Source organism: Labeo rohita, chromosome 19, assembly GCF_022985175.1.
Source record: "Labeo rohita strain BAU-BD-2019 chromosome 19, IGBB_LRoh.1.0, whole genome shotgun sequence".
In the NCBI taxonomy this organism is placed as follows: Eukaryota; Metazoa; Chordata; class Actinopteri; order Cypriniformes; family Cyprinidae; genus Labeo; species Labeo rohita.
Window position 1 is genome coordinate 25540526 of NC_066887.1, and position 14164 is coordinate 25554689.

Consider the following 14164-nt stretch of genomic DNA (forward strand, 5'->3'; position numbering starts at 1 on the left):
TTTTAAAATCAATACTTTAGGTGGTTACAGGCTTGCTAAGTAATGTCTTTTTCCATACAAGCTTAATAACTTAAAGCACTTGAACCCCGGTAATCGGTGCTTGCAGCTATTTCTTCTCAGTATTACCCTATAGCGGCTAACAAACCGGATGTCTTGCCCATAGGCTTCTGTATTGAAAAATCTTACACCTTAAAAAGTTTTCACCAAAAATGTAAATTAAGCAACTGCCTTAAAATTTTGTTAAATCAACTTAAAAGTACAAGTCATTTTAACTCACTTTATTGTAATGAGTTGAAATGACTTGTAGTTTTAGGTTGATTTAACATCATCCATCAGAGATGTAAATAAGTTATTTAATCAAGAAACTTAGCATGACACCACTTGCTCACTGTAGCGAATGGGTGCCGTCAGAATGAGTTCAAACATCCCCACAAATTCAGTTTTCGAGTTGTAAAGCCAAAGGATGTTAATGAAGTGCAGAAGAGTTTTATAGTATTCAACTCAAGTTAAAGCACTGCACCAACTCCCAATTAATTGCCAAAAGTTTAATTCATTTCAGCAAAAGAATATCATCTGCACACATACAATATAGTCAATATAGAAATGACATGACAAGAACGTTGTGATTGTAAAAACATTTTGCCTGGAGAGCTGCTGTGAATACACATTCACAGCAAGCAAACAGACAGGCCCTTTATTCTATAGTCACAACATATATTTATTCGTATTTACAAATGTACACAATCAAATCCATACAAAGACACAAAATGAGACGTCCGGTTAACTAAATAAATACTGTAAACGTGTGCTGAGGGTCACAATCACCAGAACACTGCTGCTCCTTTACTTGGTTTCAATTGAACTGAATACAAACAGTGTGTGTTGTAATGCATCTGCGATTATCAGCTAAGGGCTAAAATGCACAAAACGTATTTGCCCGATAACTATTTTGTAACAGTGATGCTTGTTTCGTCAGTTTCTTTCTCAAATGGAGTGTTACGTTAATGCTTTTTCCCCAACAAATCACATTCCTTCTGCTTATGGCTGTCCAAAAATACCATTCGCCACAAAGGGCTGGAAGAACTGAACTTGAAGGGCATATTTATTCAAAAACCCTCCAAATGTTTATCCTCACATTCTCCTGCTGCTCACAGAGCTGTTCTCACATTATGGGAAGATGACGAGAAATCATATGCTGTCCAACTGCTTCATTTAATTTCTCTTGCACTATAAAAATCCAATGTCAGTTCAGCTTCATCGTATCTCTCTTGGCATGCGAGTCCTCAGGGGTTTTTTGGCGTAAGACAGAGACGTTGGTTAAAGACGAAGGTCATTGTCACCGACTGATGTCGCGGTTCCCCTCCCAGCTCTTTCCGGCGCTCTGTTCAGCGCTGCTGATGGTGCTCTGAAAGAAAGGATGCCTCAGGGCCGCAGCCAGAGTGAGACGCTTCGTCGGCTCGTACTCCAGCATGGCCTCGATCAGATCGAACAGCTGGTGATGCTCTTCAGCTTCAGACAGAAGATATCTCTGAGAGAGAAAATTGTATGAGAACATTAACATATGACTGGCCCGATTTATGTAAAGATTCAAAAACAAATTTATATCCAGAATTACAATTGGCCTGGAAAGCAAAAGTCGTCATTATGGAAGCCCGTTTTCACAACTGAATAAAAGTTTTTTATTCAAAAAAAAAAAAAAAATTTTTTTCGTGACTTTTTTTCTCAGAATTGTGAGATATAAACTGTAAAACAACTTTTCTCAGACATTTCTGTTTATATCTTGCAATTGTGACACTTCTCAGAATTGTGAGATATAAACTCATAAACTTCAAGACATAAACTATAAACTTCGTAACGCAACTTTAAGTTCATAGCTCACAATTCTGAGAACAAATGCCAAAAAAAGTCAGAATTGCGAGATATAAAATCACAATTTGTTTTTCTCAGAATTGCGTGATATAAACTTTACTGCGAAAAAAAAAAAAAGAGATAAAGACCTCACAACTCAGATTTTTTTTGCGAATGCAAGTTTCTCAATTCTAAGAAAAAAATAATAATAAATTGAGTTTATCTCGCTATTCTGACTTTAACACGCGATCGCCAGTTCTGAAAACAAAAGTCAGAATTGCAAGATATAAACTCAAAATGCTGACTTTTTCCTCCTCAGAAATGATATAAATTGCAAGTCAAAATTGCGTTAAAAAAGTTATTGTGACATCTCACAATTCTGACTTTTTTTCCCTCATAATTGTGATATAAACTCAACTGCGAGAAATTAAGTCAGAATTGCGAAATATAAACTCAAAATTCTGACTTTTTTCGCCAATTGATATAAACTTGCATTTGCAAAAAGTCAGAACTGCTTTTTTTTTTTTCCGCAAGGTTATTGCGACTTTTTCACCTTACAATTCTGACTTTTTTTTCTGATTTGTGATACAAACTCACAATTGTGAGAAATTAATTGCAAGAAAAAAAAAAAAAATATCAGAAAGCAAGTTTTTTCTCAATGTAAATTTATATAAATTCTGAGAAAAGTCAGAATTTTGAGTATATATCTTGCAAATCTGACTTTATAACTTGGGAGTTAATATCATGCAATTCTGAGAGGAAAAAAAAGCAAGAATGAGTTATGAGAATAATAAGTTGCAATACCCTTTTTTAAAATTTTTATTCAGTGGCAGAAATGGGCTTTCATAGGCCATATATATTGTAACTCAATCTGCCAAAAACTAAAATTCTGTAGATTTACAATAAATAAACTTGTATTGTATTTTTTTTTTTTTTAAAAATACATACATACATACATAACATACAATTGTTTATACTTAAAAAAAAAAAAATAAATAAAAATAAAATAAAATAAAATAAAATAAAATAAAATAAAAAGTGAAAACAAAAGTGATATCAAAAGATTTAAATATGAAGCCTCAAAACAGTCTGTTAGGTACCCGTAAAGGTTTGCAGTTTTCTCTGACGTATCTTCCTGCTGAAGAGTTTTCGTCCCAGTCCAGACGTCCGCGATAAAAGTATTTCTGTTTCCTGTGGTGTGAAGAAATGATCATTTTAGCTGCACAAACTGCTGTGCATGTAAACATGACTGAAATAGAAACTATGCTTTGAAGACAAAAACAAACCAAAAGAAAAAAAAAAAAACCCCAACAACCCAAAAACAGTTCTCAGCATCAACAACTTACCTAGTCTTACGAATCATCCGGGATGGAACAGGGCCCAAAATTCTCTCCATCATGGCTAAATGCTCCCGATTATCATGAGTCTGAGATATTAAAAAAGAACATTAAGATGGATGAATATTGCATATTTAGATGGGTTTTACAATACAGGTATGACAAATGTTCCTATACAGGGATCTGTGTGTGTCCGTGAGAACGAGAAAGAGCATTAGTGAGTGCATCTCGGGTCAAAGGGTTAATAGCAGGTGTTTGGCTTCAGTGTGCGTATGTGGACACCTGTAACCCTTTGGTCAGATTCTACCTGATCTTAAGCTGCTTAGTGAACATAAACAAGAGTGACTGTATAGACCTGCTGTCATGACTCAGTAAGGTGGCTTGAAAAAGGAAGTAGTGGTTAGATTTTGTACCTGGAAGAGAGTGAAGCCGAGGTAGTACTCGAAGAGGATGCAGCCTATACTCCACACGTCACACGGCTGACTCCAGCCCAATTCTACAAGGAAAAACCATTTGGTATAACATTTTGAGGTATGGAGTCATCTAATGGTGACATCCTGTTACTGCATCATAACCTTACACCAGCACACTGTGTACAGTACATACAGTCAGCAGCAAGTGTGCAAACTGTTCACTCCTTATGATTCTCTTTAAGGAGTGTAGGTGCATTATACATACACCAACAGTCAAAAGTTTTTGAACAGTAAGATTTTCAAATATTATATTAAATTTACATGTGTGTATTTTATTCTCATCCTATGTTTATTGTCTGTATGTTGTTGCTGTCTCTGTGTACTGGAAGCTAATGACACTAAAACAAATTCCTAGTATGCGCAAGCATACTTGGCAATAAAAAAAAGATTCTGATTCTGATTCTGAAACAAGTCTCTTCTGCTCAAAGACTGCATTTGATTTAAAGTACAGGAAAAACTGCAAAAAAAAAAAAATCAAATATTTTTACAATTTAAAATAACTGTTTTCTATTTGAATACATTTTATTCCTGTGATTTCAAAGCTGAATTTTTAGCATCATTACGCCAGTCACATGATCCTTTAGAAATCACTCTAATATTCTGATTTGCTGCTGCTGCTAAAAAAAAAATAAATAAAAAACCTATTGTTGAAAACAGAGTTTAATTTTTTTCAGGTATAAGGTTAATTTCTATAACGTAGAATGTTACAAAAGCTATTGCAATTACAAGAATAACTTACATTTTAAAACATTAAAATAGAAGACAGCTATTTTAAATAATATAATATTTCACAACATAAATAATAAATGCAGCCTTTGCGAGCATAAGAGACTTTCAAAACCATTTTTAAAATCTTACAAGCCCCAACCTTTTTATATAAACTCAAAATTCTGACTTTTTTCTCCAATTGATATAAACTTGCATTTGCAAAAAGTCAGAACTTTTTTTTTTTTTTTAAAGGTTATTGCACCTCACAATTCTGACTTTTTTTTTCATTTGTGATATAAACTCACAATTGTGAGAAATTAAATGCAAGATAAAAAAATATCAGAAAGCAAGTTTTTTTTTTCTCAATGCAAGTTTATATAAATTCTGAGAAAAGTCAGAATTTTGAGTTTATATCTTGCAATTCTGACTCAACCTTTTTATAGCATATTTCATAACAGATTAAGGTTGAGTATAAGCTTTCATGGCAACCAGTGTTACGTTGGACAATTCCCTGCAGTCTGTTGAATGAAGTCACTGTGGTCTCTAGCTGGCTCTAATTAAATTCTTTGTGGTGGAAAGGAAGAAGCTAATCTGTGTTGCTGCAGTGATTAACTCATTCTTGTCCTGTGCCTTAACTAGTCACGTTTCATGCTAATACCAACAGTTACCATAGTTAAAGGATAATGTGTACCACTAAAAAACATGCTTGTTTGGTCAGTCATTTGGCATGATCATCCTTACCTAAAATAACTTCAGGTGCTCTGTAGTGCCGGGTGGAAACAATGGTGCTGTGGTGCTCGTGGTCGAATGTAGCGCTGCCAAAATCCACCACCCTCACCGCTGTGTTCTTCACAGTACGCTCATCTCGCTTCTACCACAGAGAGAATCTAGATTAGTGGTCAGCTAATGGGGTTTTTTTTTTAGCTACTGTTGATGTCAACCAGTGGTTAAAAACTAAAGAAACGCTCATCACCTTCTCCACATTGTATGTAATTGTGAAGTCAGAGTTGACAAATAGGATGTTTTCTGGTTTCAGGTCTGTGTGGGTTAATTTGTTTTCATGCAAAACTGCAAATAACGAGAAACAGGAGAAATCAGCATATTCATAAACACTCTAAGCAGGGCCCTGGCCCTTTAACACACAGCAAAAGGAGTGCAACATCTGCTTTATTTGTAAAAAAAACATTCATTCCAATTTCAAAGAGCTTTTTGAAAAGTGTGTTTACTTACACTTGACAGCTAGGCAGATCTGGTAGGCCATATGACGCACTTGACTGATGGAATAGGGCAGGTAATTGTTTTCTTTCAGGAAATCAAAAGTGCTGAGAGCCAACAGCTCAAAACTGATACACATATGGCCATGATAGTCAAACCAGTCAAACATCTGCACACACAGACTAAGAATCGAGAAACAGAGAAAAGAAAACATTTTTCTTTAACAAGTCATCAATACAGGTAGGCTTGCACCTAGAATCTCTATACTTTATTGCGTATACAATTAGGGCTGGGTTAAAAAAAAAAACAAAAACAAAAAAACAAAAAAACAAATTTGATTTCTCAATTTTAATCTTTTCTCATTTTTACGAAACCATATTGATTCTTAAATCCCATGAATCAATTAGTCTAGCCTGTTGATTAGTTAATGAACGGAGTGCACCTCCCATCCAATAAATCACAATAAGCTTTTTTATTATGGTATTCAAACAATAAATGTAGTTTTGGCGCAGTTTAACATCGAGTGACAGATCACTGTAGCACCTCCGTTCAAGTGCACGCGAGCTGATCGCCTCCTCTGATTTAATACCAGTTTCAGCATGAAATAAACATGAACCACTGGAAGTAAAGAGCACAACTTTCCATAACTTTCCGTAATTGTTCAATCAATGTTTCAACTGTGCAAAGATGTCAATATAACAGCTTGTAAGCAACAGCCGGGTTTCCACCCAAAGTTGTGAATTTAACTTATGCGGAAAATTGGAATATCGCATAAACATTTGCGAACAAGCACCGTTTCCATCCAACGAGTCAAAGAGAACAAAATCATCACTTCCTGATAAACTGGCACTAAATCACTAAGAAAAGTAGGAGAAGCCACAGAATGTGTTAATTTTTATATCTCATACATTGCTTGCACCTCAGAGCAAGCAGATAAAACAAAATAAATGTGGTCACTGCTTTCAGAAGTGGATGCCTGCTATTTGAGAACGCAGTCGTCTATGACAGTTCTGGGAGGCAATTATACAGAAGTACTTTGATGACAGACTTTGCTCAGGCATTTCAGAATGACCATAACAATATTTCAGATGCTGTGGAACGAGATCGGTCCACTGGTTAGTCAGGTTTTGCTGTTCCATAGCGCAAAGACACATGACTATTTTGATGTGCATAGAGGAATTTATTCGGCAAATGCGTTTCCATCTTCCATTATTCACATTAGCACTTTTTCGCACAAGTCAAAATCCACCTCAAGCGAGCATAAAAACTTTTTTGCCATTTCCATCCCTCGTTTCTGATGCAATACTTCAAAATGTGCATTAAAACAGAGTGATGGAAACATAGCTAATGTCTCCTAACATTATTTACCTTTGTGACTTAAAACTCTTTAATCAGCTAGAAAAATTTACTCTAGAGTACTAAACATGCACCATAAAACATATTCATTATGATTTTCTGTTCTTCAATGTTTAATTTATGTTTGAATAAACCCATCAAGTTATGATGACATTCACCATTTAAATGTTTATATTTAAACTAACTGGAGTAGAAATACAATTACACAATTGTGACTTATTTTAAAAACTTTACTGAATGTAATTTAAGCATTTGTATACAAATCAGTCAATTTTAACCTTCAAAATTATAGTATTGTAGTACCAACTGACTCACGTATATTTTATCGCATTGGTTGAGAGATTTTTTTTCTTGAGACAATCTGGCACATACCTTACTGGATACATATGCAAAATAATTAATATTAGATCGATTTGGAAATCAAATCGCAAGCTTGTGAAGCAGAATTGAATAGAATCAAATTGTGAAATTTGTGTTAAAACCCAGCCCTATATACAATTATACTATACACAGATTTTGATCCAAACTCACTTCTTATTCTCAGGATCTTTCTCATTGATTCGTTCCAGTACGTTGATCTCTAGCCGTGCAGCCTCTTTGTACTTCTCCACATTTTTGATGATCTTCAGAGCGACGTGTGCTCCACCCCTTAATCAAGCAGAAGAGCGTTAGTTCAAACATTGCAGTTTTCACTTCTCTGTCAGTTAGCTTTCTAACCGCATACATGTTTTCAAACCTATAGAAGTAGTAGAAGAAATTATCCACATGCCACACTGATGGGACTAGTAAATAGATTTCTTGTTTGTTGTAGGGTGACATGAGTAAAACAGATTTAAAAAAATAATTTAAAAAAAAAAAAAAAAAAAAAAAAATGCTACTTGTAGAGCAATAAATGTAGGGATGCAGCAAAATAAAAATTGTGGGCCAAAACAAAAACTGAAAATTCCAAATGCACTTGGTGAAAAAAGAAAACGAAAATACTGATTATTTATCATTTTATTAATTAAATTAAATTATTATTATTATTTTTTTTTTTTTTGACTTTTAAGCCAAAATTTTGGCACATCCCTAAATAAAAGCACTGGCAAGATATTGGATAGTCCTTATTTTGCTTAACATTTTTTTAAAAGGAATATAATACATATACATATAATGATCATACACTGCATTTCTGGCCACAAGAGCAGATATTTCCCAGCCTAACAACTACACATTCATTTTAACAGCCAAGCATCACTTTTTTTGTTTGAAGTTCACACCATGCTGGTTTTGTACTAAAGCAGCCGATTGGTTGCCAAGCGATGGCGCTCACCTGCGATGATCAATACATTGCATCACCCTCCCGAAGGTGCCCTCGCCCAAAGTGCTGACAATCTCATCTAAGAGACAAATAGAGGGAACAAGACGTAGACAAAGGAGAGGGGAAGACGTAAAGAGAACAATTAGACAGCGCATTTAAAGAGCAATCCTAAACAAGCTTTTTAATAAATAAACTAATCTATTTGGGTTAACCTTAAAAAAAATAAATATAAATAATACGCACAGAATCGCTGAAAGGAATAAAGTAAACATGGTTTGAAAAAACGTCACGTTTTTCCAACAAAAATAGTCTGCATTTCGTTTTTTTTTTTTTATTAAGTAAAAAAAAAAATCAGATGTAGATGCATAAGCGGCTTTTATTAGATAAAAAGTTTACGGGAACATGTTAAACTACTTTAAAAACTAAAAATTATGCGCATAGTCACTATGGAAATAGCAATCATATCCTTAAATCTAAACGACTGACAGCATTCGATGTAGGCGCAATGTGAATCTTGATGTAGCCAAAAGCTGCAACAAGACCAGAATAAAACGCACATTATGGAGACGTGGAAAAGCTAAATCTGGAAACCTGGTGGTCAGGAATTAAAAAGGATCATAATTCTTCTACACAGCAACACAAACAGCCCAACCCCATAGAAAGAATAAATAAAGGAGCTACTAAAGACATGTTGGACATGCCTTCCCCCTTGCCTGTTCCGGCAAAAGGGGAGAACATTCTACGACAGCAATCGTCATCACCACCAACATCATGATCATGACCTCCTGCCCTCCCCTGTGTGTGTCTGCTGTGTGCTGGTACTGATAGGGAGAAAGGTTACGATATAGGAGTAGAGGAGTAGTAGTAGTGGCAGTGTGTACATCTCTCTTGCAGGACGTCGCCACTCCGACAGATCAGGTGACCCTCCTCGTCGTCCCTCACACACAGTGCCCGCGTCCCGCTGTCACTCCGCTGCTTCGGCCCCGGCCAGGGTCACAGGTCAGAGGTCACGCCACGACCGCAGAGGGAGGAGGGGAGGTGGGCGGAGCGGGGAGAGTGGAGGGGGGCAGCCGTAGCCACGGCGACGAAGATGAGCAGTGTTGTAGTTGTTGTAGGTAGGTTTGGTGGTCATGGGGCGATTCGTATGACACCACGTGAGGAGATATATATAACGATAGGGATATAGTGCAAGGGATCAAGTCAAAGATAACATTTTACCCCTCCCTTCTTGCTTGCTTGCTTTCAAACTCCCCCTCATCCCTCTGCCTAGCAAAGTCACAAAAAGCAACCTGCATCAACATTTACTCATAGAAGAGCACATGAGTAAAGGCATTGCTAATTCACAACTATTACACTTCTCCAAAGAAAAAGCTTGCTCTAATGGGAGAATGGACATAAAATTAAAAACAGCATACTTTCATTTTAAAAAAATCTTTTTTTTTTGGGTGAAAGAGTTAAATAGGTGTGTAGATAGAGCAAGATTAAGAATGGATGAGAGTTATGAGATATTACTTACAGAGGCTCTCCCAACAAGCCTATTTACTACTTACATTAACATTAACGTCTACTGGATTGAGCCTCGCTATAATGTTACAGATGGGGCTAATAAACACTGAAGGTCAAGACTTGGACTATCACTATTCAAAAAAAGACAAAAACGTCAACAAAAAGAAGAACATAAAACAAAGGAGGTTCATACTTACCCAATCCTGGGGCTGTGGAAAAGAAAAGCATTACAGAGAAAGAAAGACAGGAGCGTGTAGAAGTAGAGATAGAAGAAGGGGATTTGGGGGTGGGAAAGAGCAGGCTCGGGTATTGAAGTACTCACCGAGGACGATGGGCTATAGGACCTGGTTCTACGCCGCCTTCGTTTGTGCTTACGCCTGCTGCCTTTCCTCCGGTACGAGTCCTCGCGGTCCCGGTCGCGGCCCCGGCGGTAGTCGTAGCTGGGCGAGGCGTCGCGGGAGTAGTAGTTGCTCGGCGTCCCGTGTTCCCTGTCGCGATCCCTGTCCCGGTCGCGGCTGTGGTCCAGGCGCCGATAGCTCTCGCCGTAGTGTCTGTCGTACGGCCTGCGGTCTGAAGAGCGGTTGTCGTAGCTGGGGAAAAGAGAAGTGCTATTCAACAGGAGTGCTATTTGCTTCCAAGTGACCACTGCATACTACCTGGCTGGTTTTGAATTAATATTCATTTAAAGCTGCAGTCTGTAACTTTTAGCGCTACATGAGACTTGTTGAAGAACACTGTAGCCGGAGCTGCTTCTCTCAGTTTATGTCTATGACAAAACACTCAGGTACTGGGCTACTCCGCAGCTGTTCCTACCAGAACCGGTCTAAAATAGTCTGAATATAAAAATGTATTATTGGTAGGGCTGGGCGATTTTTCAGATTTTAATCGATTAATTCGAATTTAATGTTTTGCTACGATTTTATTTTTTTTTTTAGAAATTGAGGAATCGCGATTTTGAATAGAAATATTACCAAATGTTAGAATTAGACACTTTGTAATATGCCAATGATAACAGTAAATAGAAAAGAATGATCCAATGCGATTACCCACTCACATGTGACATGCTCATATCGCTAGCTTTTATGTTGACAAAGATGCTACATGGGCAGTGGAACAGGAAAAACATGCAAGAAGATTAAAGTGAACTTCTTTCAACTTCAGTGCCACATTTTTAGAATGCCGATTCACGCATAACCTGCTGCAAGACATGCGAGTGCAATAATCAAACGTGTCCATGTGTACCTAGAATAAACAATGGAAAAGCAGCGCAATTGAATTTAAAAAAAAAAAAAAAAAAAACTTGTGAAGAACTACTACTGTATGTCTGATATTTCAGTTTGTATCATGATGGCAGGCTGAAAGCAGCGGTTCATTGTTTTTACAAAATATTTATAGTTATTAAGAGTCTACTGGTGTTATACCTTCAGTCAATTTGAATTTGAATGAACTTTACTTTTGAGATTTTTTTAAAAGCATTTTCCTCTTATTATTTCTTAACATATATGTATAAGACAAGTTTGTACAAGATCTAGCTGTAGTTCATGCATCTTTTCTGGAAAGATATTTAACACGTAATTTGTTTCATTTTCTTTAACTAGAGGGTTAATAAAGAAAAAGTTATTTAAATCATGTTGTAGTCACATTTTTAAGCTGATTAGTTAAAAACCGTTAAAAATAATAATAATAATAATAATAATAATAATAATTAAAAAAAAAAAAAAAAAAAAAAAAAAAAAGTCAAATCACCTGGAAGAAGAAGAAAAAAAAGCCCTAATTACAGGTGTACCATAATGATTCAGGATTCAGGAAAATTTATGATGTACTCACTAATTATACGACTTTTGTAAATTATAAACAGAGTTCTGGACTGCATTTAAAAATTCTAATAAAATATATTACATTTGACACCGCAAAAAAAACCCTGATTACCATATTACCAGAAGTTTAAAAATGCATTATTTTTATTTCAAATAAAGTCAACTGCATACAAATTAAGAAAAATTAAAAAAAAAAAAAAATTAATTTAAATTTGAAAAATGATTCATTTGCTATCCAAAAAGAAAAGAAGCAAAGGAACTACTGGCTTCATTTTATGTAGGACTACTAAATTTAATAAACATAGCATACGTAAATCAAATTTTTTTTTTTTTTTGAAATACTTTCATTTATATTTAAAAAAAAATCCACTTTGTTATGTTTATTAAATATTGTGTTAACTACTTGCAATATTATCATTGTTTTATATACACATATTAATCTTTTTGAAAGTCCCATGCTTTTTAATCATCAAAAATATAGTAAAAACAGTACTGTAAAATATTACAATTTAAAATTTCTATTGGAATATATTTTAAAATGCAATTTACTGATCCTTCAGAAATCATTCTAATATGCTGATTGGGTGCTGAAGAAACATCTATCATCAGTGCTGAATATTGCTTAATATTTTATGCAAATTAAAAAGTACTACTAACACCTTTATTACTTAAGCTAAAAAATATTTCCCTGATAAATAAAAAAGCATTATAATAATGCTAACTTACAGTGCAACTAAACCGACAACATGTTCCTGTGGTTCCTGTGGTCAGGGTTGAGAACAATCCTATTACACAGCTTAATGCAAATCCTGCTGAATTGCTGTGAGCATCAAGCACTAGTAAACCACCCCACCTTGGTCAATACTTCCAGTACACAATCATACCTCCTGGATCGGGCATAGCCGGCATCCTGTCTGTGTCCTCTCCCTCTCCTCTCACGTTCACTGCTGGAGGAGAATGTCGGTGAACGGCGATGCCGAGGTTTTCTCCCTCGATCTCGGTCTCTGTCTCTGTCCCGCTCCCGGTAACGATCTTGGTAGCTGCTGCGGCTGGCCCTCTCCGAGGACGGGTACCGCCTGGAGTGCGGCATCTGCTCAAGATAAAAGTATACTATAATAATCATAAGAAATAAAAATGGGCATTGGAATATCTTGAACATTTTTTTTAACTGGAGAGGTCAAAAACTAAACTACATAAATCTTTAAACATCATATTTTAAATAAGATGAGAACACAACATATATTAACAAAATTGTTGACATCTCAATGTTTTCATTAAGTAGGGAAGACTGACATCTAAATAAATATATATGTGCTACAAATAGAGGAGGTGACAATCACTAGTCTGTGACTTTTATAAGTCACTTATTGATTTTGGATTATTAAAAAAAAAAAAAAAAAAAAAAAAAAAAAAAGTATTTACCCAGGGACAAGTGTAAAACAACATATGTCACCCTGGACCACAATACCAGTCATAAGTAGCACAGGTATATTTGTAGCAAAAGAAAACAATACATTAGGTCAAAATTATATATATATATATTTATATATATATATTTTTTGACCTGATGTACTGTTGGCTATTGCTACAAATGTGAATATGTAATATTTCACACGTTGTTAGTGTTATGCAATACTGAATACTTAAGAAAGGTTCTAGGTCTGCATGGAAACCAGTCTTTATATTATAATATTATCGAGAATATTACACTGGGTATTACACATAGTACTACGCACAAAAACATATTTAGGGAGAAAACGACGAGACTTGAGAAAATGAAATTAGAGTTTAAAAACGAGAATTAAGATTACCATTTAAATATAAACAAGTATTTAAACGGCACCCTGGTTAGAAAGCTGACTGGTAAGAATACAGAAATATATCAAGACCTAGAAATTTGAGCCAACTTCTATATTTAGCCAAGAAACCACAGACGATGATGTAACGAGGTAGGAAATACCAAGTACCTCGAAATTAACAGTAGTGAGTCATGTAAGCAGATTTACAGGTGTTTGTTATATATATAATAACTAGAAAAAACGACACTTTGGCAGAAACGAAAGGATATGCTAACTAACTAGCTCAAGTTGTTATTGTTTTTTCATCGCGATTTCTTTCACAGTGTAACTGCAGGGAATTCACATAGTAGTCGTTTCTATTGTTATAAAACGAGCGGTAGTGTCAAAACATGATATGGCATCGTAACGTTTGAAAACGGCAGATAAATATTATATTTTCTATCCGACCAGCTTCTCTCCGCGTCGACGGCCATTTTGAGATCTTTTAATCTTCAACGGGCCATTTCTCAAATGCTCGTTCGTGGGTAATTCGGCTCAAAGAGGGGCAAAAAGTGACAGACAGTAAAATAATGTGTTGTAATCACCGTCTTAGCAGCCAGCCCTGTCCGCTTATCCCAAAGAAAATCCGTGTTGACGCTTCGGCTCCAAATTTCTTACTCAAGCCCAATTAAACAGCGTTGAAAAAAACAACTTCCGGTCCCTCCTCCAAGGTCTTTATACGCGCGCGTGCCATTTGCACATCAGACGTAAACAACGCAATATTTATTCCAAGAGGATGATCTAAATATGTGCACTGTTACCAAAT

General features: G+C 35.7%; 1 protein-coding gene across 3 annotated transcripts; it reads right to left on the bottom strand.

Moving 5' to 3' along the window:
* Positions 1 to 530: 530 nt before the first annotated feature.
* On the bottom strand, positions 531 to 14084 carry clk2a (CDC-like kinase 2a). 3 transcript variants are annotated; one of them, XM_051136748.1, is made up of 13 exons: positions 13944 to 14084; positions 12445 to 12650; positions 10066 to 10333; positions 9119 to 9209; positions 8250 to 8316; positions 7469 to 7585; positions 5597 to 5763; positions 5340 to 5434; positions 5108 to 5237; positions 3599 to 3681; positions 3195 to 3274; positions 2949 to 3039; positions 531 to 1528 (listed from the first exon to the last, which is right to left on the bottom strand). In XM_051136748.1, the coding sequence occupies exons 2-13, from the start codon at positions 12648 to 12650 to the stop codon at positions 1337 to 1339; spliced, it is 1587 nt and encodes a 528-aa protein (XP_050992705.1). In that variant the 5' UTR covers positions 13944 to 14084; the 3' UTR covers positions 531 to 1336. The 3 variants fall into 3 exon arrangements, with proteins under 3 accessions (XP_050992705.1, XP_050992707.1, XP_050992706.1); XM_051136750.1 differs by lacking the exons at positions 9119 to 9209; positions 12445 to 12650; positions 13944 to 14084 and having other exon boundaries at positions 10066 to 10213; XM_051136749.1 differs by lacking the exons at positions 12445 to 12650; positions 13944 to 14084 and having other exon boundaries at positions 8250 to 9952; positions 10066 to 10204.
* Between the last annotated feature and the right edge of the window lie 80 nt (positions 14085 to 14164).

Excerpts from the sequence above, each read along its gene's own strand:
- clk2a (XM_051136748.1), bottom strand. The coding sequence starts at position 12,650 with ATGCCGCACTCCAGGCGGTACCCGTCCTCGGAGAGGGCCAGCCGCAGC. Across the intron at positions 9,210-10,065 it reads CCTATAGCCCATCGTCCTCG|CGGAGTGACAGCGGGACGCG; the intron begins GTGAGTACTTCA and ends GGGCCGAAGCAG. Across the intron at positions 3,040-3,194 it reads CGGATGATTCGTAAGACTAG|GAAACAGAAATACTTTTATC; the intron begins GTAAGTTGTTGA and ends TTCACACCACAG.